At 47.8% G+C, this 26,858-nt stretch overlaps 1 protein-coding gene across 1 annotated transcript; it reads left to right on the top strand.

The window, feature by feature from the left end:
* HID1 (HID1 domain containing) lies at positions 1–24,299 on the top strand. Its single transcript, XM_031598644.2, has 19 exons — positions 1–184; positions 5,855–6,004; positions 7,071–7,241; positions 9,667–9,780; positions 11,344–11,450; positions 11,874–11,990; positions 12,732–12,954; positions 13,350–13,406; positions 13,503–13,643; positions 14,050–14,140; positions 14,782–14,933; positions 16,210–16,288; positions 16,905–17,069; positions 18,198–18,425; positions 18,892–19,025; positions 20,799–20,879; positions 21,309–21,400; positions 21,646–21,804; positions 22,264–24,299. The coding sequence occupies exons 1-19, from the start codon at positions 119–121 to the stop codon at positions 22,325–22,327; spliced, it is 2,391 nt and encodes a 796-aa protein (XP_031454504.1). The 5' UTR covers positions 1–118; the 3' UTR covers positions 22,328–24,299.
* The last annotated feature ends 2,559 nt before the right edge of the window (positions 24,300–26,858 follow it).

Below are 26,858 nucleotides of genomic sequence, written 5' to 3'. Positions count from 1 at the left end.
GGGAGGGAGGGGCGGGGAGGGGCGGAGCCGCGAGGGTTTGACAGCGGGACGGAGCGATGGACGCGGCGGGCCGAGGCGGAGCGGCGGCGTGAGGCTGAGCCGGGCCCCAGCCCGCACTATGGGCGGCGCGGACTCCAAGCTGAACTTCAGGAAGGCCGTGATCCAGCTCACCACCAAGACACAGGTGAGGGCCGCCATGTCGCGGGGGGGCCGCCATGTCAGGAGCCGGCGGGTCTGAGCCCCTGGGCAGCCCGGCGCTGCGGGATGGCCGCCGCTCGGCTGCGGCTGCGGGCCGGGCCGTTCATCGCCGAGCGGGGCGGTCGGCGTTTGCGCGCCCGTTGCGGGTGACGCCGATCGAAAGGACGCCGCCGGGGCGGCCCGTGGAGTAACGCTGATCTCCCGCGGGCTGCGGCGGAGGAGCGCGGCGGAGGCGGTCGGCGTTACGGCGTTGCGGCCGCGCTGCTCTGAGCCTCCGGCCGCGGGGCCGCAACCGCAGCCGTGCGAAGACGGAGATGCGGAGGAGAGAGGGGCGACGTCAGAACGGAGCGTGGGCAGAAGGAGGCGAAGGGCGAGGGGAGGAGGTCTGCGAAAAGCCGGAGCGGGGCCGGGCTGGGAAGGCAGGGCTGCGAGCGGCTCCGCTGTGAAGCTGCGTTCACCGCCTGCGTGCGGGACCGCGGGCGCTGAGAGCCTCGCCACGGGCTCTTAAGGCAGGCGCCACGTAAGCGGAGGAGCGGGCGAGTTAACATCCGAAGGAATTCTTCCGACTCCTTTTGGGTCGCCGAAACGCGTTGGGGTGCCGTCAGGTCTGCAGGGCCGTTCCGTTACGTGCTTGCCAAGGGCGGCCGGGCGGCAGCGGATGGAAGCCGGCTGCTCGGCTCAGCCCGCCGCCCGCAAAGCGCAGCCCGTGCGAGGCGGCGCCTCCCGGTGTCGGTCGGGAGCGGGGCCGCCCTGCCCGCTGCTGGCGTGCGCACGAAGGACGGTTCTCCGTGCCCTGCGCGAAGGAAGGAGGAACGGCGTCGTTCTGGTCTGCGTTCATTTCGCGTCTTTGTGGTCTAGGTGAGCTGAGTGCCATGTGGAAGAAGGGCGGGGTGTTTGTCGGCGCTCCCATGTTTACACACCGCGAAGGGCACCGTTGCTGGCGCGGCCGGGCGCTGCCGGGGCCTTTGGAGCTCGGCGGCAGCCATCGTGCAGCTGCTGCTGCGCGGCGACCTGCGTTCGAGCGGCAGCGATGGATGGGGTCAAATCCCCGCTTCGAAACTATTAACTTAAAACACGCTTCGCTTTCTCAGCAACGTCTGGTTGTTGTTTTTTTTTTTTTTTTTTTTAAGTCTTCTCTTTATCAGGTAGCTGGACAAACAGATTTTTGTCAGATCTTGGGTAAATGAAACCACGAGCCAGGCGATGTGCTACGCCGTGTTTGGGAAGGCTTGGAGGGGAGGAGGTGGCCCAGCGGAACGCAGTGTTTGCTCGCTGGTGGAAGTTTGGAGTTGGCATAATTAATTTTTCTTGCATCTATAAGTTTTCATTGATTAAAATGAGTGTTCCACATGAACATTAAAACAAACAAGTGAAATTGTCAGTAACATAGTGCTTCAGTGCTTGTAGCACATGTGGAGCCTGGATCTTGAAAGCCAAGCCAAGGGTGGGCAAAAGAAGTGGAACTGATTTTCGGTTGCCGAAGGGAAACTCTGAAGATGTAAAAATACTAAAAAAGAAAAGTCAATTCAGAACAATTTCAGTGATTAAAAAGGTACCAGAGGAAAGGTATTTGTTTGTGCTACAAATGTATAATAGCAATCACAGGTAGAAAAATGGGTTTAAAGGCTTGATGCATATGTATGTATGTACTTCTGTATGCTGCCCACTTCTATAAGAGTATTCCTAATCAATTTAACAGTAAACTAGGTGTGCTCTATCATATGGGATGTGTGGGCTCTCCCTCGGTGCCCCCAGGAGTGCTGCCTGCATGGCAGGTGAGGGGACGTATGGGCTGTGGGTGGTGGGCATGGAGCTGAAGCTGGGAGTCCCAGCTGTGAAGGAAACGTGCTTGCTTTTCCCAGTTAGTTGGGGATTAAATGATTTCTGCAGGAAACTGACTGGAAGATGAAAAGTTTTGATCTTGGGAACTAGCTTGTTAGATTTCAGTGCCAGCTGTGCCTCTGCTTTTAAAGAGGCAAAAAGGATCAAACACAAGGGATGAACTCCAGTCCTTTCTTTCTCCTTGATGCACATTTGCAATATTATGACATGCTGTTAATTTGAGCCTGATAAAAGTAAACGTTATGCTTAGAGATTAGTTTCTGAGTAGCCTATTTATGAATGTATTCAAGTATCTAAGTCTTCTGGGTTGACGAAAGTGACATTATTGTTTTACAACCAAAACTATAGCTGACTCTTCTCTTAGGCTTTCAATGCCAGGACTCCACAAATCACATTTTCCAGCTCCCTTTGCTGTGAGCAGAGGCCTGGCAAAAGACTCGTTTGGGATCTCTCCTTGATTCTCCCCTGCTGGCTCAAATATCTTATGAAAAAAACCCATCGCTTCTGCACCGAGAGCAGTGTGGAGCTGCTGTCCTTGGAGCAAGAATGAAATCCTGCTACTTATTAACGTTTTGAATAAATCTGACCTCGGGCTTTGCTTTTGCACAGCGTCTCACAAGCAGGTGGTCAGAGGTACCTGCACTGCCTCACACTCACTGCAGGGCTGCCTGATCTCCTAGGGCTCAGTCTGGTGCTGCGCTCTAAATCCTGCCTCATTTGAGTGGAACAGCACACTGCTGTTACTTACTGTCTGAGTTTGTACAGTACTGTCTGGAAAAGCCTGGTCAGAAGTTATGGCTTCGAGTCCCAGAAGAGTGATGGTCCCTACCCCAAATGCCTCGAGATCTGGGCTGGTCAGCATGGTGGCAAGAAGTGAGGACTGGAGGATGGTCCTCCATTAGGGGCAGTTGGGAATGGGTGCTGGACATGGAGGTGCTGGATGTGAAGGTGTAGTGCAGAGAACTCTTGGCTGGGAGGTGGATGCAAATGCTCACTCTGCCAGAGCTTGTGAGGGATTATATGAGAAGTGAGAAGGAGTTGAATGTGAAAGTGGAGGTGATAACAGCTTTGGGCAGAGGACAGGGGAGGCAGTGCTTTGGGACCTTTTCCTGTTTGTAGGAAGTGGTCGGTGCTGCGCTGTGATCTTTCTTCCCATGACGTATCCTGTTTGCTTAGGATTGCTTGTTCAGGGCTGTGAGTCTCTGCTCAGTAGCTGGCAAAATGCTTGTAATTCACACGGCTTCCTTTGCTGATTGATGCAGTGCGTGTGGATGGCGTGTTTTGAAGCATCTGAAACCCCCAGTTTGTAACTACTGGGGAAATAAAGTCTGGAAGTGTCTGTAGGACTGATTCTGCCTTTGTGTAGCCAGCGTGCAAATGGGAAGGCTTTAAGCCTTGTCGAGGTGAACTGAAGGCAAAAATAAAAATCTCCCTTGTCTACTGTAAGACATCACATCCATTTAATGCTGCCTGCTGTGCTCACAGCAGCAGTCAGTGCTGCAGTCAGCTCCTTCCTTTGGTACGGACGTGGTGCAAGCAGCAGGTGAGCAGTGAATGAGGCTGTTCCAGGTCGCTGTACTTCCCTTTTCTGCGTGCTGGGCACAGGCTGTTGGGTGAGCTCAGCACGAGGAGATGGATGTTTAGATCTCTGGAGATGCTGTACGCAGAATACAGTCAGCTTTAAAACATCCACCCGTGTTCTTTTGAGGAGACGAATATTACGTGCATCGAGTAGCTTTGTGATGCCAGACGGTTAATTAGATTGGGGGGCTGCAGGGATGCGGGTGAGTCAGTACTGAATCCTAGGATTGTACATGGGATGCCATCTGTTGGATGGGGAGATGACTTAACGCAGCTATTAAAAAGCAAAGAAATGGTGTTTTAGTGTAACCTGCTTGCCAAGATGGCAGGCATTGCTGCTGCAGCATCCAACATTGCAGCTCGTGTGATTGCTGCAGTGCTCCTTTATCTCCATGTAATTCTTGTTGGAGACAGAGCTGTTTAATCCATCGTAGCTGTCATGGTACCAGCCGTAGAGCAGTGCTGTGTTCAGCCTCCAAGGAAGCTACGGGCAGAGAATGGTTTTGTGTACATCGGAGGGAAATGGTTTTCTTCTTCCCCTCTAGATGAGAGTGAAGCCATTATTTATGCATGATCTTCTGTTAGCAGCAATTGCTGCTCCCTGCTGTCGGTGGGAGTGGCTGTGGCAAGCAGCCAGTAGGTGCACATGGCAATTAGCCCTGTGATTGTGGTGCCCGGTTTGGAAGAGGATGTAGGGAGTGGAGGATGTTTCCTGCATTATATATATCGCATTTCCAAATACCTGACTCTTTTTGAGGAGTGTAATTAGAGATCTGACTTGCAAATAGCTTTTCTCCTCCCTCCATTTAGGTGTTTTGTGCACAGATCGCAAGGTAGCGCAGCTCTCTTGCATGCTTAGGAAGTGGAGTTCTGCTGAACGTCGGCTGAAGGCGCTTGGCTGTCCTACAGATCCCTCTGCGGAGCAGTCGTCTTGGATCCCATAGAAAAATCTCTCTTTCTTGAAAAGGGGCTTGGTGGGAATTTGTTTTGTTGGCCAGGTGATAAAATAAAGTGGATTTCAGCATCAGAGCAGTGTTTGAGAAGATGCTTTAACTCGTGGATTTGGTTTTGAGTGGAGAGTGGCTCAGGCTGATTCATTGCATGGCAGAAAGGAGTGGGATGAGCCATGAGCCTCTCGGGTACAGGAGCAGGTGGAGGAGAGCCTGAGGGCAGTCACCTGCTGCACCAGTCTGGCAGCCGCCTGCTGGCTCCTCTCGCTTGCTGCCCTCCGGTGGTGGTGACACATCACCTTCGGTGAGTTCAGGTGATGCCGTCTCTTCTCATTCGGATACAGGGGAGAAATGCAACGCTTCTCAGCATCAGAGCTGTGAATGAGCTGTTCTCTCCAGCGTGGCATCTTGGCTGCGTTTAGAACCGCAGCACAGAAGCAGACATGCTTTCTGCCTATTACGTGGAGCTGGGAATAAATCAAGTTAAACATGCATTTGTGGTTTTGCCCCTTTTCCATCTGACGTGATAGACCCAGTACAGTGCTGACTATCATCACCCACGAGAGCTGCTCTTTGCTGTAGAGCTGCTGTGGGGCAGAGGCTGGATCGTGGGGCAAAGCGGTGCTCCCAGGTATGAGAGGACAGACTTAGTCCATGGATGTGCCCCTAACTGGATTGCTTCCTCCTCCTTCCACTTTGACTTGCATGATGAGGGCATTTTAAGGGTAAGACTGTGGCTGCCACTGGCTGCCTTGAGTCCAATTGCCAGTTGGCTCAGAAAGATAAACTCAGTTGCACTACTGAGTGTTTTCAGGTGGGTCTGTCAGTTCTTTGTGTTTGTGCCCTAACATGGGCCATCCCCAATTGTTTCTCCAAGGCTTTGGTTACAACAGAAGTAGTTCTGTTGTGTGTGTTGCATGTGACAGCAGCCCAGACCATGTGCGTTAATGAAGAACTGGGCACATGTGCCCCAGCTTGCAGCCAAGCTGAGGCCTTGCGTATGTTGTGACTCTGTGGAAGACATGGAGTATCCAAGTCTGATGCACTTGGTCACATAAATGTCTTGCTTGTCACCCCCAGTGCTGAGGGAATGCTCTGTTTGGGAGGTCCCAGAAGCCAAGGCTCTGGTAACTAAAAAATCTGGAATATAAATCAGTGATGCTATTTTATTTATCCTCTTCTGTTCTCTGTGGTGATGGTCACATCCCTGATCCAGTTGCAATGATGTTTGGAACTCACGGGATGGTGGTTCTGCCTCTGAAGCTCTGTCTGTCTCTCCACAGCCCGTGGAGGCAACAGATGATGCCTTCTGGGACCAGTTCTGGGCAGACACAGCCACTTCAGTGCAGGATGTCTTTGCCCTTGTGCCAGCTGCAGAGATCCGAGCGGTGAGAGAAGAATCACCTTCCAACTTGGCAACTCTGTGTTATAAGGTAAGGATGGCGTTATCTTCTTCAGTGCTGTGCTGGCAGGAGGTGTCCCTTCACTGAGTCTTGTGGCTCCCAGTGTGGGATTGGTGCCATGTTGTCTCCTCGCACTATGTACTGCACTTGCTTGTTCCTGTCTGCCCCCAGTGATAACTCTGTCTTGCCTCTCAGTTTACCACAGTTCTTCCCCTGTGCTGTCTCCTGGCTTCTGACAAGCAGCAACTTCTGAATTGAGAAGAGCTGGGGGGATCTAAACTGACCATTAATCCCTTTGGCTCTGTGTCGTCTTTCTACAGAAAGTGAGGCTAAAATGGGGGCTGTTCTCCCTGCTGGAAGTGGTTGGGGGACCTGATCACTGCAGCGCTGCGTATCTGGGAGCTGTAGGTCGTAAGATGTCGTGGTCAGAGCAGCCTGCAGACTTTTGCCGGTCTGAAGGCCCTGACCTTTGCCAAGCATGGTGTGACACTGGACCTAGCAGCCCTGCATGTTCGTGGAGAGCACAGCAGCACGGCTGAGATGTCATCTGCAGTCATGGCTGGGGACTCAGCCCACATCCCTGCTGTGCAGGGTCATAAATGTGCCTGGAAAAATATTTACGCACAGTCATAGAGTTGTGCGTGGATGGGCTGTGACTGTACATACAGCATTTACATACCCATTAAGGCAGTGACGCAAGCTATCAGAGTCAGTGACCCAGACAGTCTGCTATGAAACTAAGTGGAGAATACGACCCTGGGAATTAAAAAGCTGCATGGTGAATCCTTAGTACTATTTCTGCTTCCAGTGCTGGAGGGAGCCCACAGGTGCTGTGGCTCTCTGTCCACTCTATGTGCTGTGTGGGTTACCCTAACATGTAAGATCTCTTGTGGTGGAACAGAAGAAATTGAAGAAGGTCTGGTTAAGGTTGTTTACCCCGATGTTTCAAACAGCAATGGAGCCTGTACTATTGAACTCAGGGAAAATGGATTCCAAGCAGTGCTTCTAAATCTATGTGAAGATGTCACCGGCAGGTCAGAGCTGTGCAGTTCTGCTCACGTCGATGCTAATGCTGCTTGCCTTTTGTTTCCTGCAGGCTGTGGAGAAGTTGGTGCAGGGAGCAGAGAGTGGCTGCCACACAGAGAAGGAGAGACAAATCGTCTTGAACTGCAGCCGGCTTCTCACTCGTATCCTGCCTTACATCTTTGAGGACCCAGACTGGAGAGGTTTCTTCTGGTCAACTGTCCCCGGGGCTGGCCGAGGAGGGGTCTGTCTCTTGGCACTTATTCTCCTTTCTGGAGGGTGAGCGGGAGGAAGCAAGGAGGCATTTGAGGACAGCTGCGCTGGTTGTTATTTCTGTTTATGCAGAAACTAGGTGGCATCTTCTAAGTCAGTTTCTTTTCTTTGTTTCTTGGTATTCTTCCCCTCTCAGCTGCTCTGCTCAGCACAGGTTGCTGTGTCATCTGAAGATTTCACTTGGGTGTGTATCTGTAGGAGAGAGCTGGTATGTGAGGGAAGGCTTTTCCAGTATGGGAAGTGTGAATTGAAATCAGTGTGAAAAGGATTAGGGTAATATGCTTCAGTATGTTCTGCAAACAAGAGAAATATTGTTGAAAGCATAGCTGAGGTAGGCTAGGAATACATGTTTACCTGCTTTCTCCCTTGGCAGCTACTGTTTTATGCATGAAGAGTGCTCTCCTGGAGATTTCTGAATCTGCAGGTCAGCGTGACTGTGCTGAAATATGTGTTTTCCCCTGAACATTGCGTGTACTGCGGTGTTTTGGAGGAGGTTTATAGGAAATTGGCAGTGGTTGGTACAGTACAAACCTTGCACTATCTCTGCCTGTTACCTCTAATCTGTTTTGCCTGAGGCCACTTCAAGGGGAAAAGAAAGCTTTTGCTAACAGCGCTCTGCTGTGTGATCTGTGTGACTGGGAGGGTGGTTGTCCATCTTTGATCCCTGCAGAGGCTGAGAGTGCTGGAGAGTGTTGGCTGTGGAGTTGCTAGATCCTGCTGCTTTGGGAAGAAGTGCCTGGTGCCCTGAGCCAGCAAGGCTGCTGTTACAACTGCTCTTCTGCCTTGTTCAGCAGCTGGAGGGAGAGTTCCTCTGCCTTGGAGTGGTGAGGTCACCCCAAGGTGATCCAGCCCAGTGCAGCCCTCCTCATGCATCATGCCTGCTGGGTGCCAGAGGAGCTGATGTGGTTCACATTGTCCCATCATTCAATCTCATACAGAATCATTAAGGTTGGAAAAGACCTTTAAGATCATGTAGTCCAACTGTCAGTCCATCCCCACCACATCCACTGACCACATCCCTCGGTGCCATATCTCCACGGTTCTGAGCACCCCCAGTGGTGGACGTCAGGAAATACTTCTCTGAGGGAGTGCTCAAGTGCTGGAATGGGCTGCCCAAGGAATTCAAGAAGCGTGGAGATGATGTACTGAGGGACATGGTTGAGTGGGGAAATATTGGTGCTAGGTAGACTGGATCATCTTAGAGGTCTTTTCCAACCTTGGTAATTCTGTGATTCTAAGCAGGTTGCTGGGATTAGACAGGGACTGTTAGGGTTATGTTGTGCTTAGGATCAGGATGCGTAACAGTTTTTTAAAAAGACACAAATCTTTCAAGAGATTGCTGGAAAACTGTGTGCCTTTCCTGTTGCATTGAGAACTACTGGCTCATGTGTCTCCCATTTTTTGTATGTTGTGGTTCATAGACTTTTTCTGGCAGCTGAGACTTTGTTAGCAAAGATCATTCTTGATTGAGAAGTCCCCTTGGACCTTAATGCTAGCCCAGGCAGAACTGTCTTTGCTGCCTGATGGCTTCATCTGTCCTCTCTGGGCTTCTTACATCCGGGATCTGTCTGACGGTGTCTTCCCTGCAGTTGCTGAGGCAGACGTCAGAGCCACAAGGCGATTACCTCGGGTAGCTGCCTGCTGCGATTGCAGCGCTGCGTGTCATGTGCGGGCTGGCAGAGATGGATGAGCTCCCGCCATTCCCACTCCCAGTCTTTCCCTACAGCACCTGTGTGTGATGGGGGAGGCCTCCTAGCCAGGATGCTCTTTGACAGGCAGGATCTGGCAGGGTTTCCGGTGGCAACAGTTGCAGAGAAGTTGGCATTCATGATTGAAATGATTGCTTTGAATGCTGGAGACAACAAAATCCCCTCTGCTGTCGTGCCTGCTTTGCCTTGGCAGGCTGAGGTGGCTGCTTGCTGAGCTGCGCACCACTTCTCCCTCTTCCGTGGCTTCCAGTTCTGGGCAGCCCGTGCGGTTTTACACCTGTTAACACTGCTGTCTGCCTTCCTCCTATTGCTGTTTCTGTGCACCGTGCAAATGGCCTTCTTCATTTCCTGTAAAACAGTCTTCTCTGTAGTGATTCCTTTCTTTTGTCCTCTGTAAGCAATGCATCTCCATGTGGCAGAGTGCAGTGCTGCTGTTCTGTTTTCTTAAGAGCTTAGGCTAGAATACTTTATCCACTGTTTGGTCACATTAAAGACCTTTATAGGCGACACTCTCCAGGGGGGAATTTCTTGCCTCTCCTGAGTGGGTTTTGCATTTCTCCCTCTTGTTCCTCTGTAACGTACTGTGTATTCATGGAGAGTGCATCTTCTCTTGCTGTTTAATAGTGTTAATGTATGATCTTTGCTAAGCCTGTACTAACAATATTCTTTTACAATTCTCACATTTAGGGAGATGAAGATGATGAAAATGCCCGGCCACTGGCTGAGTCGTTGCTCCTTGCTGTTGCAGATTTGCTCTTCTGTCCCGATTTTACTGTGCAAAGCCACCGGAGAAGCACGGTGGTGAGTTGAATCATGAGGTTATCTACACAGAGATAGATTAGCTGTGTGATGGGGGACTCTTGAAGACCCCAGCAGCTTCCTTACAAATCTTCAGGCAGGAAAACATGGAGTCATTGAGCCTGAATGCAAGGTGACTAATACTGATCAGTGTTTAGCGTTCAGTGGGTGGTGTCTGTATCTCCTAAAAAAAGGTGTTCTGGGATAGCTAGGTGAATGTCAGCTGGGAAGGCTAGTGTTTTTTCCTGCACTACAGCTTGCCTGTCAGGAAAATGTGGTCATGCTGGCAAACATCTGCTCTCCTATTGTTTCCAGTAGAGCAGGGACCTTTAGCATCTTGTTCCTCTCACTGTCAGTTTGATTGTGGAGGGAGATCTTAGGTGCTGCAGTTTTACTAAGAATTGTTCTGAGGAGCTGGATGAGGAACCTGATGGTGGGTGAGCTCCAACCTGTCTGTAGGAACTGAGTAGAGAGGCAGGAAAAGCAAGGACTGTCGAGGAGGCTGCAGTTGGTTCCGTGTTAGCAGTAGCTGCTGTCAGCATGCTGGTTTTGTGGGAGTTGTGGCTGGCGTGCTAAGTGCATTTTGGTTGCCCTCAGTGAGATCATTACCATTGTGGGAGGGAAGAAAGTTATGCAGCAGGAATTCAGAGCAATTAAAAACAGTCCTCTGGTCTGCTTTCCCCAGTTACAGGAGGAAAAAAAGGTTGGTGGTAGAATTTGCTTAATTAAACTTAAGGAAAGAGACAGACAAAGCATGCCAAGGGTACTAGATGCAAGTATATTATATTCATCTGGGCCCTTGCTTCCAGTCATTTCTTGAGGGTCAGCATGTGGTTTGCAATGGCTTCTTGTCTCCACAAGGCTGCTTCAGTCTAAGCTCAACTGGCCATGGTAGAAAAGGACAGGCTGCTATGGTCTGTCTCCTCAGGCTGCAAAGCATGAGTTTGGGAGTCATGCCAGTAGCTGGCAAGGGACTGGGAGGGTTCTTACTGGAAGAGGGAACGTACTTGCAGTTACCTTCTTGTTTTACCCACTGAAAAAGCAAGTAACAGCATTATGCACTTTTAGTAAAAGTTAGAGGTAATTTGCTGCTTCTCTTGCCTTTGCACCATGTTATGTGTGTAAAATCAGTATGATGCCTTCTGAGATAAGTTGGAGGTGTTGAGTGGGTACTGTATCTCCATGTGATGCTCTTGATATGCAAAGGGAAAACCCTGACCCTGCGCTGTGTTTCATGAGATGTGGAGGAAAAGAAGGGAGGTGGTGATATATCCCATAATTAGAACAAAATATATCCTGGATCTTTTGGTGCTGGGTGCCAATTTCTAGTGGAGGTGGCTAGTACTGTGCCTTGGCATGCTGGAGGAAGAACCTTGTTCTGCATGGTGCCCAGTGCTTGGGTAGGTGCTGTCTGAGTGAGGCTGGTAGGTGCAACTCCAGTGTCAGGATGCATCTCTGCTGGTTTTTCTGCTGTTGTTGAGAGTGGGGCTGAACTGCCTTGGATATCTGTAACCACTGTCAACTCTTGCACTTGCCAGTGCTCTGACCTCCTGTTTCTCTCCACAGGACACAGCAGAAGATATCCACTCCATTGACAGCTGTGAGTACATCTGGGAGGCAGGAGTGGGCTTCGCTCACTCTCCACAGCCTAACTACATTCATGACTTGAATAGGTAAGAGGGTTTGCAAAGGCAGAATGGAGAGATGCTGGGCTCAGGAGATTGGGGGTGTCTGCGGAGATGGGCTCTCCTGGCTTCTTGAGGCACTTGTGACTTCCGCAGGGCCCTTGCCCCTTTCCAATCCATCATGTCAGGCAGCAAAGAGAAAACTGATTGTGCTTTTGAGTAGCTTTTTGTAGTATGATATGGGAGTTGAAGTGTCTGTGATAGAAACGGTTGAAATGATCCTTGTATTTCTTGTTTACAAAAGGCAGCATTTTGATCAGTGCTTATGAATGAAATGTTGCTGATGAAATGGACTCTGCTTTCTATAGGAAGTACTTTTTAGATGGGACTGAACTTTTCTTATACATTGCTGTGGTGATTGTGCCTCCTGTGCTTCAGTCCAGGACTTAGCCTGTTCTTCCCTTCTTTCAGGACAGAGCTGCTTAAGCTGCTGCTGACCTGCTTCTCTGAGGCCATGTATCTGCCTCCATCTTCAGACAGCAGCAACACCAACCCCTGGGTGCAGTTCTTCTGCTCTACAGAGAACAGGTGAGGGTATAAAGCTGAGTGCCAGACGGAGAAATACACTGAAATATTTCCAAAGGAGTATGTTGGTAATGGGTGGCCATAGGACTTGGACAACAGCCCCTAGCTATTGGAGGTAGCATGTCCTACTCACATCCCCATTAGCATCTCTGCTTAGTGAGAAACCTTCCTCATCAGCAAAGGGCAAAACTGAGCGAGATGATCACTGAAATTTGATACAGGAGTGGTCCTTGTCATGTGGGACAGGCAGATGCATTCCCCTGCTGCAGATCCTGTTCCCTGGTGGGAAGGGTGGTGTGGCACTTCACTGAGTCGCTGTGTGGTGGTGGCAGGTGAATGCTGCCCTCTGGTGACATCATCTCCTCTGGGACTTTCAGGTGCCCATTGGGGGCCGCAGTTTGGTCTTTATAGAGTATGGAGAGCTTTAAGATCCTGTCTCTTTTTTCATATTGTTGCACGAGATTTCTCTGGGAGGCCACACAGTCTTTTTTTTTTTTTTTTTTTTTTTTTAACTTCCCTTTCTTTTTAGCTCTAGTCCAGATGACCAGTGGGAGATGAGTGTCAGCTCTTGTCCCTGTGCTGCTCAATCACTGGTCACTGTCATAGAGTAGAATTGGGTGGATTAGAGAAGGTGCTGGTCTTTTGTTATGATCCCAAAATCCTGGGGAGGGATGCCTGTCTCTCCCCAAGGCAGCACCATTTGCCTCTTGCTTCTGCCTTCTGAGAATGTTTTCTCCTGCCCAGACATGCACTCCCCCTCTTCACCTCGCTCCTGAATGTCGTCTGTGCCTACGATCCGGTGGGTTATGGGATTCCTTACAATCATCTGCTTTTCTCTGACTACCGTGAGCCCCTGGTGGAGGAGGCAGCCCAGGTGCTGATTGTCACTTTGGACTATGACAGCTCCACCAGTTCAAGCCCCACAGTGGATGGCACAACTACTGGCACGGCCATGGATGATGTGGATGTGAGTGACCCTGGGTATTTGTTGCTTTCCCAAATGCTGTGACCCTCTTATACCAGCCTTTACTGAATGCAGGGACAATCTGTAGGGCATGGCAATGCTCCTTTCCTTAGACTGCTGTCTCTGGCCCAGTCCTCTTCCTTTCCTGTAGGACACTAAGCAACCATGGCTGACCAAACCAGAAGGCTTTGGTCACTGACTTTAATCAGGAACACTTAAGTAAAAATTCCCTGACTTTACTGATTCTGAAGTGCTCTGTCTCCTAGCGTTTAGAACCGGATCATTCAGAGAGCAAAGCTTAAATAAGAGATGTGAGCCCCTAGAGCTACTGGTTACACTTGGCCCCTGGCTAAATCTTGTAATTCCATAAGCATTTCATTCGTTGTCTTTGAACACAGCCTCCAGGACCAGACAATCTATTTGTGAATTACCTCTCAAGAATACATCGAGAGGAGGTAATGTGCTCCAGTCCTGAACTACTTCCTGTCTGATTTCATGTGGATAGAGCTAGCCCTGGGCCCACCGCAGTCTCTTTCCTGGTCTGTTGGCAGGATTTCCAGTTCATCCTGAAAGGAGTGGCCCGTTTGTTATCAAACCCGCTGGTCCAGACCTACCTGCCAAACTCTGCCAAGAAGATCCAGTTCCATCAGGAACTTCTTGTTCTCTTCTGGAAACTCTGTGACTTCAACAAGGTGTGGAGCTGCTTGTTGTTGAGCTTTATCCCCTCCTTGATCCCCAGAGCCTGGTGTAGCTCTGGCTGGACTGAGGTCTGGCAGGAGGTCACGGGGCTGGTAGTGAGCACTGACTGTGATACTCCTGTCAGCAGCACTGCTTCCAGCTGGGTGGGCTGGGACTGGTGGGCTGGGCTCCAGGGAGACCTGGTGAGAGGAGCTGCAGCTCTGAAGGTCACTGTTTGAAGCCAAGTGCAGGAGCAATTATTAAAATAACTACAGATAATGGAGATAAAGTGTTAGTGCATATCCCAGCCTTTATGGTGTGAGTCAGAGACTGGCTAGCTTGACGCTACCTGGCCTGGGCCCTTTGGATGGTGGATAAAACCAGATGTTCTTAAGATTGCCTGAAATCTTTTCTTCCCAGAAATTCCTCTTCTTTGTGCTGAAGAGCAGTGATGTTCTGGATATCCTTGTCCCAATCTTGTATTTTCTCAATGATGCCAGAGCAGACCAGTGTAAGTTGGTTGTTTTCATTATTTGGAATGATCTGTGCCTATCAGTTGAGCTAAAATATTTTTAAGATGCTTCCTGTCTACCACTGAGATTGCTGCTTGAGTGCATGTTCCTAGCCTTCTGCAAGTGTGAGGAGGAGGGAGTAGTTCAGTTAGATGGGTGTTTGTAATGGACTTAGAAGAAGGGCATGGTCTATGGCATAGTGCATGGAAGGGACATCCTTAGCATGTGCTAATGCTTTTTGAGTTCCTGTGTCAAAAGCTGCCTCCCTAATCCTAAGAAGAAGAGGAAAAAATGAGCGATTTTCTCTTGCCTTTGATATAGATTAGTCATAACACCGTGCTGGACTGTTGGTAGAAGTCAGATCTTTCCTACTCTGGCAATTTACATCAAGAACATAACGAGGAGCATAATCAAAAAGGAGACTTTTTATTGTACTGGCTTCATACAGGCTTGAGGCAGACATGGGTACTGGCAATTGAAGGAGCTCTGTGTGGGATGTTCCTTATGAGGATACTCTGGTGTCTGTGGTTTCTCTTTCAGTCCCATTATGTTTCTCCTCACTGCCCTCCTGTTTTCAGCAGTCCTTTGGCATCGGTGTGATAGTTTTTTGTTTTTGTTTTTCTTGTTTTGTTTTTTGCAGCACGAGTGGGATTGATGCACATTGGGGTGTTTATCCTCCTGCTTCTCAGTGGGGAGCGTAACTTTGGGGTGCGACTGAACAAGCCGTATTCTGTACGAGTGCCTATGGACATCCCTGTCTTCACAGGGACTCATGCGGATCTGCTCATCATAGTGAGTATGGCTCTAGGAGTTCCTTTCTTTTCCTCTTAACTCTTGTTTCAAAACCTCCACAAGCAGAGTGATGAAGCAGAATAATTTACTGATCCTTCATAGGTTACCCTTCCACTGAGTAGCTTAGAAGGTGTGTGGGGTGTATCCAAACACTGTGGGGTGTATCCAAACACTGGTGGTTCATCATTCTCTGTTAACCTGAGGTGATGTGTCTGGCAGGGGGCACATGTCGTGCAGATATCAAAGAACAAGATCTGGGATGGAGCTGAACTGCTGTTTAAAGGACTCTGAGTCTGGTGCAGTGGGATGGGTGTATGATTTCTAACAGACTTGAAGGCAGGAAATCTGACTGTGTTGCTGGCTCTGTCCCAAGTAACCAGAGTTGCATGGAGCGTGTTTGACAGAATGAGGACAACAATGTCCTTACCAAGCTCAGCCCACAGCTTTGGATTTCATTCATCTTGCAGTTGGTAGTGATGAGGGCCCCTAATACTGCCAACACACAGCTGTGCATTTTGCAGTACTGGTCTTGTGCAGTACTCTTCTGGCATGTTGGTGCTTATTTGTCAGGGAGGAATTTCTCAGCAGCTTTTGATTAAACTTTCTAAAGGAGATTGCCACTAGAAGGAGAGGAAGAATCCATCTACCAGAACCGTTCTCGATGCTACATGTTTTGCTATTACATTTCCTTAATTTTAGATCATCCGTGCTTTCATTATGCTGTGTACTCTATATGTATGCCTGCTAGAGGTGGGGAGGCCAAAAGTGGAAATGTCTGGACTGGGTTGTGGGGCAGCTGAATATTTTCATGCCTCTGAGCATGTAGTTAAGAAATACAGAACAAACACTGGAGTTGGAAGTTAGCGCTAAAATCAGACATGAGGTCATTAGCTCCTTGGTATGTCAAGCAGCTATCATTAAGGTTCAGAGCCAAAAATCCACGGGAGATGAAAATAGTTCTTACTTCCTGGTAACTTATTGTTGTCCTGGGCTGTCTGTGCATTTTGGAACAGCTCAGTCAGTTTCTGTTTGCAGTATTGTAGAACAGTAATCATATCCCCAAAGGATTCCTTGTAAATAAAAGCTTTTGCTCTTGGAGCACGAGTCTGCAGTGAGAGCAGCCTTCTCCACCTGTGTAATTGTGGAGTATGCAAGGCCCAGCCTAGGAAGGAATGGTGTCAGGAAGCGATTAGTGTGGGGGTGGCATTGGTTTTGGTTGAGAGGGTGCTTTCAGTAAGGTTCTGTCTTGCTCAAGAACTCTTTTCCCTGCTTGTAGGTCTTTCACAAGATCATAACTAGTGGGCATCAGCGTCTGCAGCCTCTCTTTGACTGCCTGCTCACCATCATTGTGAATGGTAAGCACTACTGCATGGAGTAGCAACCCATAAGGTGTCAGCTGCTCTTGCTCTGTCTCTCTGCATTCCTACCTGTGCCAGTCAACGTTTATCAGTGTTGGTGACCATTTCTATCCCGTGCTAGAGGTGCCTGCTGCAGATCAGACCTGTCTTCAGGTTTATTGCCTGGGCTCTGTCAGGTGGGACAGGATGACAGCAGAGTTCCTGGAGCTGTTCTGGGGTGGCAGAGAGGCATTTTCCTGCCAGCCCACTGACAGCATTGGCAGTGCTATTCTTCTCCAGCAGGGAGTGCCACATCCCCACAGTGATGCTGTCTTCCTTGGGTTTTACAGATGTTCAGGTGGCTCTGTGCAAGATTTTCAGAAGGGGCATAAGCCCTGATGTATTGCGGTGTAAAACACCACGAGAAATTCTGAAGGCAGAAACATTTTCTTTTGTTAGTCCATATAGCTACTTAGAGTCTTTTATTTTTGGAAATGTTTCTGTAGAACCCTGGTAGGCTCAGCCATTTCGTAAAGCTTTCCCAGAAGTGCAGGATGAAGAGATGGCAAAAGTGATGTTTTAAATGGTGTTTTTGTGTGGTTCTATCTCTAATTTTCGTGTTTGCCTTCCATAGTGTCTCCGTACCTGAAGTCCCTTTCCATGGTGGCTGCTAACAAGTTACTGCATCTCCTGGAGGCTTTCTCCACTACCTGGTTCTTGTTCTCTGCTGTCCAGAACCACCATCTTGTTTTCTTCTTACTGGAAGTTTTCAACAACATAATTCAGTACCAATTTGATGGTAAGAAACTTCTATATTCAGTGGGTTTACGTTACTTCAGTCCAAGAGAACATTATATGCAAATTCAACAAAAGTCCAAATTAACGAGAATGGGGAAGAAACATAGCAACCAGCCACATGGAGACTTGTCTGGGATCAAGAAGTTGGGTTAGTAGGTAACCAGGGTTAGGACAGGGCAAAATGAGGTGGCAACAATTTGTCAGCATAACCTCAGACTTAACATCCATAAAACGAGATGGACAGAGGGGAAGGAGAAAGGAAAGGGAGTGCGTGAGGCTCAAACACTGACTGGCTGGATGCTGCTGTGAAACTGCTCGTGTTGCTCAACAAAGTAGTTGAGGGAGCAAAACAACTTCCATCTCCTTATGTGTTTGACAGTATGTCAGTTCTGCTCTGTCAGACCCGTAGAGCTGAAGACCAAACAGTTACATCCAAAGAAAGTTCTAGCACTTACTGCATCTCCAGGAAGTGCCTTATCCTTCCCCCCTAAAGGCATGACAGTTGTTTTGCTCCAGGAAATGAGCGTGATGTCCCTGAGCCTGCTAGAAGCTCTTACTTGTCCCTGCTCAAATTTAATGTTTTGCTTTAAAACCATATGTCAAGAGTAGTCATTCTTCTTACACACTGAAACACTAGCAAGTGGTGGATTCCAGTTCCTGAGACACCCTTTGTGACTGTATTTTATACTGCATTTTAAATGATGGCTTCATTCTGTTTCCTGCTACTGTAGAGGTTATGTGATTTGGGGCCTTTTGGTTCCTATTTCCCCTCAGTTGGAGTGCCCCTGACTCACTTTGTGAGCTTCTTATTGAAAATGGAAAAATGTTGAATCTTTTCCTCCAGAACAGGTATTATATGGCTTAAATTGTAATTTTCTTTCTCACATGTTTGAATATCACTCTCTAACCAGTTTCTTGTCAACCTTCCAGCGTAGGCAAGATTTAACTTGATATTCTTATGGCTTGATAATGGATAGAAGTTTACATAACTCTGCTCTTTCTTCCTTGCACCATTGCCTTTGTGAGCTTGCAAGGTCTCAACAGCCAGGCTTCGCGTTGCCAGCGAGGTAGGCTGTGTTGGCAGAGCTCTTCGAGTCTTCTCTGCTCATTTCGTTACTGTAATTCCCAGGGAACTCTAATTTGGTGTATGCTGTTATCCGCAAGCGGAATGTATTTCACCAGCTGGCCAACTTGCCCACGGACTCGCAGTCCATCCAGAAAGGTCTGCAGCGCAAGAAGAAATCTCCCGAGCCAATTTCTCGCACCAACTCCCAGGACGGAGCCTCCATGGAAGGGTCGCGTCCTGCTGCCCCTGCTGAGCCGGGGACACTGAAGACAAGTTTGGTGGCTACTCCAGGTCAGCGTTAGTTTATCTTTGTAATAGGAGAAAAGTTTGTTTTCGCTGTAAGGTACAGAGGACTCACCCTTTCACTGGGTGTGGGAAGAGATTAAGAGTTTACGTCTGTGAATGACTTACTGCCTTTCAGTCTCAGTTTTAGGTCAGTTTATCCAAGCTGAGGGCAGGTCAAAGTAAAATGCTGTCTCAGATTTAGTGTCTACATGACCTTTTCTCATAATTTTGACTTCTTGCTTCAATTTAACAGTGTTAATGTGAACTTGTGTCCTTGTTGCATCAAGGAGTATTTTCCCAGGGGCGAGTGAACACCTTTGGGGTGATGAGATCAAGGCTGCATCTTGTTGCTCCTGTTGAAAGGAGAGCATTTCAGATTACAGCTGATGCATGGAGTGTCCGTGCTTGGTAGGGCAGAGAAAGACATATTTAACTCACTTGTACTTCTGAGCTTTTTGTGTTTTGAACACAGGGATTGACAAGCTCACAGAGAAGTCACAGGTGTCAGAGGATGGGACCATGCGTTCGCTGGAGCCTGAGTCTTTACAGCCTCTGCCAGAGGGTAACCTGCCCTCAGCTGCGAGCGATGGGGAACCCTGGAGTGGGGTAAGGGCAGGCACTGCCTATTTAGGCATATTTAGGGGAGCACCTTTGTGTCCTGGTCCTCCCTGCTGAGTTTGCTTGTGTGTCTATGTGTGTAGATCTTTGGTCCCAGGGATAGTTGCCCTTCCTGACTACAGAAGTGCTCTTTGTGTGCCTGAATGTTTGCTGTGGTGCCATAAAGCATACAGGAGGTGAAGGGCAGTAAAGCATTAGGTGTGGGATATGCTACTGGGAGAAACATCACTGCTTGAATGGCGTCTCAGGTTACCTGCAGCTGTCTCAAGGGATTGTGGTGTTTTGGACTGTCTGGATGATGTTGTCTCTTTGTGTTCTGTCCTGACTCCAACCTGCTGAGTTAGGATGAACTAATAAGAGACATTGGATGAATTTTAGGATCCTCATTTTTATGACTGACTTAGGTTCGTTTTTTTATCTGTTGCAATGTAATTCCCTTATCAGCCATAAACATTTCAAATGTTTCTTGTGAAATGTTGAAGAGCCCTCACATTTCATTGTAATTCCATGTCACCTCTCCTAAATATATCAGCTGGCTGTAAACCTTTGGGTGACAGCTGGAATGGCTGTGGGAAGACATGTGGAAAGAGGAAGAGGGTAGAGTGATCTGAAGGAGATAAAAGTTTTTATGCTTTTATGAATTTTATTTTTAGAATCTTGATGGGGACAGGGTGCAGAAGCCAAACAGTAAGGCTTTGTTTCCGGACATAGCAAAATAACATTGCCATTTAGTCTTTGAATAAACTGGAATGAACAGTATTCTTGAATAGCCTGGAATCCATTTTGGTAATCCTTCTTGGACTTCCTTGATGCCACTTGAAGGACCGTGGTCAGCAAGATGTCTTTAAGCATGCAATTAATGCTGTCGTTAAGGGAGATTTTTGCTGAGAACTTGAAGGAGAATGGCTTTCTTCTTCCAGCAGCCTCTTAAACAGAATCATGGGTCATTAAATGTCTTTGTCCAGCAGCTGGTTTGAGCTGGTCCCCAGTTGCAGGTTACTGTTAGCTTCCAGTGGATTGCGGCACAGCTGTGCCCCAAAGCTGCTGTTTCTGGTTGCAGAGGTGACGTGAATGAGTGTGCAGTGACGTCCTTGTGACGTGAAGTGTGGAGGTGTAGAACAGCTGCTGGAAGGAAATGCTGGTCCTATTTGTTTAGTAGAAAAGTCAGGTGTAGCCAGTGGTAATGAACGGCCAAGCTGTATTGCAGAGGGAAAAGCCTGTCCGTGTTTACATTGTGCGGAGATTGATAGTGATTTTTAAAGGGCTTTCATTGTGTTCCATCATGAATATTGGGATGTTTCATTGGCTGACCTTGAAAGTGAAGGTGGTAGTGATATCTCTTATCCAAGAAAAGTGGAACCAGAATGATGGAGAGAGGAAGAAAACATTAATGAGTTGTGAACTTTTGGCCAGAGCCTTTGAAAGGTCACTCAGTGATGGTGTTTCTGTTTGGGGCATGAGTGTATTGTTCCTTGAGAAGGGTGTATTTTGGAGTTGCTGAGAGCCCACCCTTGGAATAACACTCTTCAGAATGTAACAATGAAAAGTCCAGAGGGGTACCTCAGTGTACAGAGGTCTGACAAATTCACTGCGTCAAAGCAAATGTTTTCAGTAAGTGGAGGCTTTGGGGTTTGATCTGTTCTGGGGACAGACTGATTTGTCTTGTCCAGCAGTGCTCTGGAAAAATTGGTTCAGCAGACAGTGAGTTCTATTTCTTGCTCTAATGTGTGACTTTATTTTTTAAATAATGTTTGTTGATAGGAAGTGTCACATCCCCCGCGGGATCGAAGGCGTCTCTCCAGTGCATCCTCCAGTGGACAGTGGACCCCAACTCCTGACTGGGTAAGGAAATCTGAACAGATGAAATAAATAACAAGAAAGAGTTGTGGCGGAAATTACTTCTGTTCCACCCACAACCCTCTTCTCTCTCTGTTGTATTTTTTTTTTAAATTTACCTTCCCTTTTTTCAAAGCAGAGACTTCCTCTGAGTAACACATTTCTTTGGGAGGGTCTTCAACTTTTGGGCAAAGCTTCAGAAGTGTATGATCAGCTGCAAAGAAGTATTTTGTTTTATCTGTATTTATCTGTAGTTTCACTGAGTGGCTCTGAATTCTATTGCTCCAGGATCTATTCTGCTGCTGTTGCATGCTCAGCTCATCCATCACCTTTAGGATTTTTGTAAACATAATTTGTTGTAGAAACAGTGGAGGTACATGTAGGAAAACTACTCATGCAGTGTACTGATTTCCCTGTGGGCTTTGCTACTCACAGGTGATGTCTTGGAAGTCAAAGCTTCCTCTGCAGACCATCATGCGGCTGCTACAGGTACTGGTCCCTCAGGTGGAGAAGATCTGCATTGACAAGTAAGTACTTTCCTTGTCAAGTATAATTGAAAGCCTTGCAGCGTTGGCCGAGGTGTTGTTTTGTTTGTCAGACTTCTTGTTTCTCTGATGCATTCTCAGCTCCTTAGTCAGTGGAGAGGATGTTTGTTTTTGATAGCCATAGTCTGACAGCATGTGTGTTTCTTTAGACTGATACTTTTTGCTGCAGCAGTTCTGTGGCTGTCTGTGGGATGTGCCAATTATATTCCTGTTCTGTCTGTTTACAGGGGTCTCACAGATGAGTCAGAGATCCTCAAGTTCTTGCAGCATGGCACACTGGTGGGGCTGCTGCCAGTCCCTCACCCCATCCTCATTCGCAAGTATCAGGCTAACTCAGGCACTGCCATGTGGTTCCGGACCTACATGTGGGGTGTTATTTATTTGAGGTAAGCCATCTGGATGCAGTCTGACTTGATCTTTTCCAGGCTTTCCAGAGAGAATTGCAGGCACTTGGCCAGCTCAAGATAATCTCTTGAGCTCTTATTTAGAGGACAGAAAAACACTTCTCCTCTAGAAAAGAACAGGGTGAATTAGGTAATCCAGAAGTTGAGTGGCAGATGTGAAGGAAGTTGCTCTGGGAGTAGTGCTTGATTGGGACTTTGTAGATTTTCTATTCCCTGCTGCAGCTTAGAGGGGATGGTGCAACAATTTAATGCAAAGCTCTGCCTTTGTGGAATCTTATAGATATTGTCATCCATCTAAGGGCCACTGTCTCAACCAGTGATTTTCTTTTTTGCAAAGCTGAAGGCATTCTGTGTAGCCAGCTCCTGTAGTCCTGGCTGTAAGATTTGAATTCCATGTACCCAGCCACAGAGAGTAAAGTGAATCTTGTCTTTCTCTCCTAGGAATGTGGATCCCCCTATCTGGTATGACACAGATGTGAAGCTGTTTGAAATTCAGCGAGTCTAAGAGAGCACTTACCTCTACTAAGAGAAATACACTGGATCTAAAGACTTTGCTGTGTGCTGCTTCATCACAGCTGTTCCTGCATTTCACATCCAGATAGGAGACCAAAAGGACAATCACTCCATTTACCTCCCTGTCATTTAAAGCTTTAATTGGGACCTGTGTGGACATCCCTCCCCCAGCTCACTTCTCTTCCTTTACCCTTCACCATGAACCCTGGGTGAAAGATGTCTAAGGGATTGTCCATTGTTGTGGTTGCACTAGAAGTCAGTCTGTTCTTAGGTCTTCTGTTATTGTTTTTCTCCTGGATTTGGTTTGGAAACTGTTTTGACCCAGTCCTTGCCCTAGTCAGTGTCAGCATTTAATTGAAAAGGCTATAACTGTAAATTGGGTGCAAGGGAGAAGCTGCTATTCCTGCAGGCAATGGGGTTTGGAAATGGTAGTTACTTTCAAGTGGCTCCACAGTGTTTCTGGGGCACACCTTCTGACTGCAGGTGTCTCCCTGATGTCTCAGTTGTATATTGGTAGGGAAATCTTTCCAATCCAAATGAAAGGAGAAGTTACTGAAGGAAAAATTTGTGTCTCAGCTCTGAATCTCTCTACTCCTTTCCTGGAAAGCTGTTTGAAGAGGTCCTTTAGTAGGTGGCACTCTGGTGTGGTCCAGGCCCAGCAACCTGTTGGGTGGGTGGGTGAGTGGACCAGCTCAGTGGGAATAAGGAGAAGAGATGGTTAACCTCTGTTGGACTTCATCACTTGACTGAAAGGACACTGTCACCTGGGTTTGAGAGGAACCATGTCCTTCTGACTCTGCTTGTGGAGCAGAAGGGTCTTTTGCACACTACTGTCTGAAGCCAGAAACAGGGTGGCTCTCAGGGAAGCTGTGGGAGGAATTTGGAAGCTGTAGGAGGAAAAGCATCTCCATGTCACTAGGGAGTGGAGAGTGAGTGCTGAGGCAAGATTTGATTCTTCTGGGCATTTTGCTAGCGACCAAGATATGAGATCTTGAAAGTCTAGGAAGGCAGAGCAGGAAGCAGTGGAAGACTGGCTGTTGTTGGCATGGTTCAGCAGCATGTAGTTGCACGTTGGTAGGTGGAGTCATCCTGGGAGTCATCAAATTGTATGTTCTGTGGAGAGGGGCTGCTGCCTTAGGCCTGTGAGGTCTTTAGACAAGGCAATGCCAGAGGTCCTGTCATGACCTCTTCACCAAAGCTTAATCCTTGCTGCACTAGGCCTCAGCCTTCGGGGTCACTGGGCCATGAGCTGTTCTAAGCTATGGCAGACAAGTGAGATCACTCCTTGGAAACTGGTCTTACACTCCTGAGTAAGGGAGGGTGTGCAGTCTTGTTTCTTGTAGCCCTTCCCTAAGTGTTGGAGTTATGGTGATGGCAACGTGGCTTTCATCTCCTGGAGAGAGTGCTGCTGTAGTGTTCCACCAGCACCTGCTGGTCTGTAGGCAGGTGGTTTTCTCCACTTCTGACACTGAAAGTAGCCTGCAGTCCTAGGGCAGCTGAAAGCTGAAATAAAGTCTGGATGGTTTTTCTGATGGATAAGAAAGACGAGAAATAGAGTTAATTTCCTCACCCCTTCCCTGTTCCATCTCCACTCCGCTTTGTTATTTAGCACTACACTCATCCTGATGCTGTCTTTGTTTGGATATCAGCAGGGTGAGATCTCTGTTTCAGTAGGAATTTCTCATATATAAGAATGTGATTTGGTGGGGACGGCCTCTGACTGTATGGCACTCACAGACAGAGTGGGACAGCTTGTGTCCACATGCTTGCCTCTTCCTGTGGATCTACTGACCCCTATGATTTCTTCCATCTTTTCTGCTTTATTTCTTTGTGAGTTTCTTTGGAAACACTTTTTGTTTTTCTTGGTGTTTGGAGTCTAATCTTTGTTCTGTGAAAATCAACTTGCACTGTAAACTATTTGCTTAATTACAGAGTGAAAGATAAAGATTATCTGAAACATGCAATATGTGGCTTATTTTTTTCGCAGAGAGGTTTGTAATGCTGCTTATCTCATGCTTGGGTAGCTGTGCTGCTCTGGGACCACGTGCTGGCTTCCTCTGCAGCGCATGGAATTTCTAATCACAGAGAAGATCAGGCTGTGAAACACGAGCCTGAACTGTGCACTTTTGTCCATTTCTGTGCTTGCAGCATGAGACGTCATCAAAGGTAACAGCCTTGAAAGGTACGGAAGAGGAACTGGATCAAACAGGATGGAGGTTCCTGAATTGGTGAACTGTGTGCTGGGATCTTTGTGCAGCTGAGACCTGTAAGGCAGTGCCCTGACCCTGGGATAGCTCTGGAGGGCATTCACAGTTGACAAATGACAAATGATGGCTACAGCAGCTGTTTGCAAACTTTGCATTTGTGGTTTTACCCCTCCTGGATAAAGACACAATGCAGTCCAGAGTGTCAGTTGTGAAGAGCCTGAACTTTCACCCTCTGAGGTGAGAGGGCTGAAACCTTGGACTACAATTTTCTCTTTGGCCTGGAAGAGGGTTTTTACTGTTGTCTCTTGTAGACTTCTTACCTATATCTGCAGTTCTAGAACTGGGCCTTGTTAGGAAAGGACATAGAGCACTCCATCTGATCTGCGGTGGCCTTTGGTAAGAGTTGGAGGGGGGCTTCATCGCTCTTCATGTGTGCAGGAAGTTCGTCCTGTTCACCAACATCCTTTTCAGTCTGTGCCTGTTTGTAGCAATTATGGGACTTAAAGAGGGAAACCTCCCAAGTCACTGGCTTGGTGGAGGCTTAGTAACTTAAACAGAGTTTTAGCTATTATATCATTTAAAAAAAAAAGATTCAGGCTGTGAGTTTTCTCATGAAGTAAATCATTCCTTGTCCTCATGCTGTCAAAAACTAGGGAGTGGATTTGAAACTTTTTTTGTATCATTTGTAAGGGGCGGACCTTGGCACGCATCTCCTGTAGGTACAAATTGGAATGAGAATAATAATTAACTTTACTGGAGCCTAATTTATCCAGCTGTTATTTCTCATGCCATATTTCTGTTGACACAGGCCTAAGTCAAAGCTCTCAGTGGGCAAAGTTCATGCTCGTGAAGTCGTTCTCACTTTTAGTTTCGGAGAGTGCTTTCACTGCCCGAAAGCTGAGTGATGAGGAGGGCAACATAATGTGGACAGGAGTTTGTAGTTCTGTAGTTCCTGAGTGGGGTGAAAATAATGTTGCCAAAAAATGCCCATAGCTCTGATCCTAAACCCACGTTGTTTCTGGGACTGACTTACAGGCGATCTGAAGTAATATGGATGCATTTTGCACTGCTACTTTGGCCATGGGTAAAGGTTATGAAAGATCTCAACAGCAAAAAATAGATTGACTGTAAACAAGGACCTGCCCTTAAATCTTGTCTGACCTCTGAACACTCGGTTGTTTTTTTGAGGCCGCTCTTTAGCGAATGAAGAACAGAGAGGAGATTTTCACCAGACACACATAAGTTCTCAATCTGTCTTTATTTTCATTCATCAGAGTCTGTATTTAAGACCCGCAGTATTTAATTGTTGCTCTCCAATGTGCTTTTCAAACAGGCATCTTCTGTGGAGCACATACAGCTGTTGGTCGGACACCTCATAACTGTAATCCTCTGTGTGGACGTTGTGAAATGGATGTGCAAAGCAGCTGTGGGGATAAGTGTTGGTGTGAGAGGAGTTGGCAGGAGGCTTGGCGGTGGCTGCAGTGGGTCTTTCTTGAACTGGCTCTGCGTGTGAGGGTGGGACCTTTGCTAGTGTAAAGGTGAGAGCTTTGTAAGTAGCATCAAGTAAAGATCAGCCATTGCACTTCTGTGGCACTCCTTACTTGAGACCGTGAGTGCCTGAAAGGGGGAATAGTGTTTATTTTCATCAAGGCAAAGTAATGTTATTGCTTCCGTTTTCAACAGTGGGAAAAGTTGCCCTGAAATGGTGCAAACCTGCAGGCCTGTCTGAGCAGGTACCTCTTTGGTGCTGAGAGCTGCAGGAGTGTGGTGCTCCAGTGCAGCAGAGTCCTACAAGATTAGCTCAAGTTGGTATGCTGGATGTCAGCACCGGGATCAAACAATTAACCTGTGCTGGCCGTGACAGTGACTGCCAGCATCACGATCCATTTGGACACTGCACGTAACAAGTGTACATCTGGTTCATTTGTGAATGACTGTGGGTGTGCTTCTAGAGTGCCTGGTGCTGCTAGGGCCTTTCTGTGCTGTGGTTGGCAAGCAGTGGTGAGGCTGTGGTGGTCCTGGACTGTGTTTTGAACTTATGTGCAGTGTAGGTCGGTCCTTGCTGCTCTTGCATTCTTTTATCTGGGAGATTTCAGTAGCAGCTGCTAAAGCCCCACTTTTTATCATACAGCACCCAGTGGCAGATGCTGAGAAGTTCCAGCATGCTTCTATAGAGCAGTAATGCAGCTTGTTAATGAGTTTTCATTCTGTTCTCTATGGAGAAAAAAAGCAGCAACACAAAACCACCTGCTTTTCTTTGGAAGCTTATGGAAATGTTGTGCAAGGAGAAGTCAAAACAAGCTGGAAAGAAAAAGC

Source organism: Phasianus colchicus, chromosome 20 (assembly GCF_987193195.1).
Source record: "Phasianus colchicus chromosome 20, bPhaCol1.hap1.1, whole genome shotgun sequence".
NCBI classification, from domain to species: Eukaryota; Metazoa; Chordata; class Aves; order Galliformes; family Phasianidae; genus Phasianus; species Phasianus colchicus.
The sequence above is the reverse complement of the archived record's forward strand: the minus strand, read 5'-3'. Positions and strand labels throughout refer to the sequence as shown.

What these genes read in the sequence shown, in the direction of transcription:
- HID1 (XM_031598644.2), top strand. Translation starts at nt 119, where the DNA reads ATGGGCGGCGCGGACTCCAAGCTGAACTTCAGGAAGGCCGTGATCCAG. An exon ending in TTCTGCTCTACAGAGAACAG is followed by an intron (nt 11,991 to 12,731) that starts GTGAGGGTATAA and finishes TCTCCTGCCCAG; the next exon opens with ACATGCACTCCCCCTCTTCA. An exon ending in ATGGGGAACCCTGGAGTGGG is followed by an intron (nt 19,026 to 20,798) that starts GTAAGGGCAGGC and finishes GTTTGTTGATAG; the next exon opens with GAAGTGTCACATCCCCCGCG.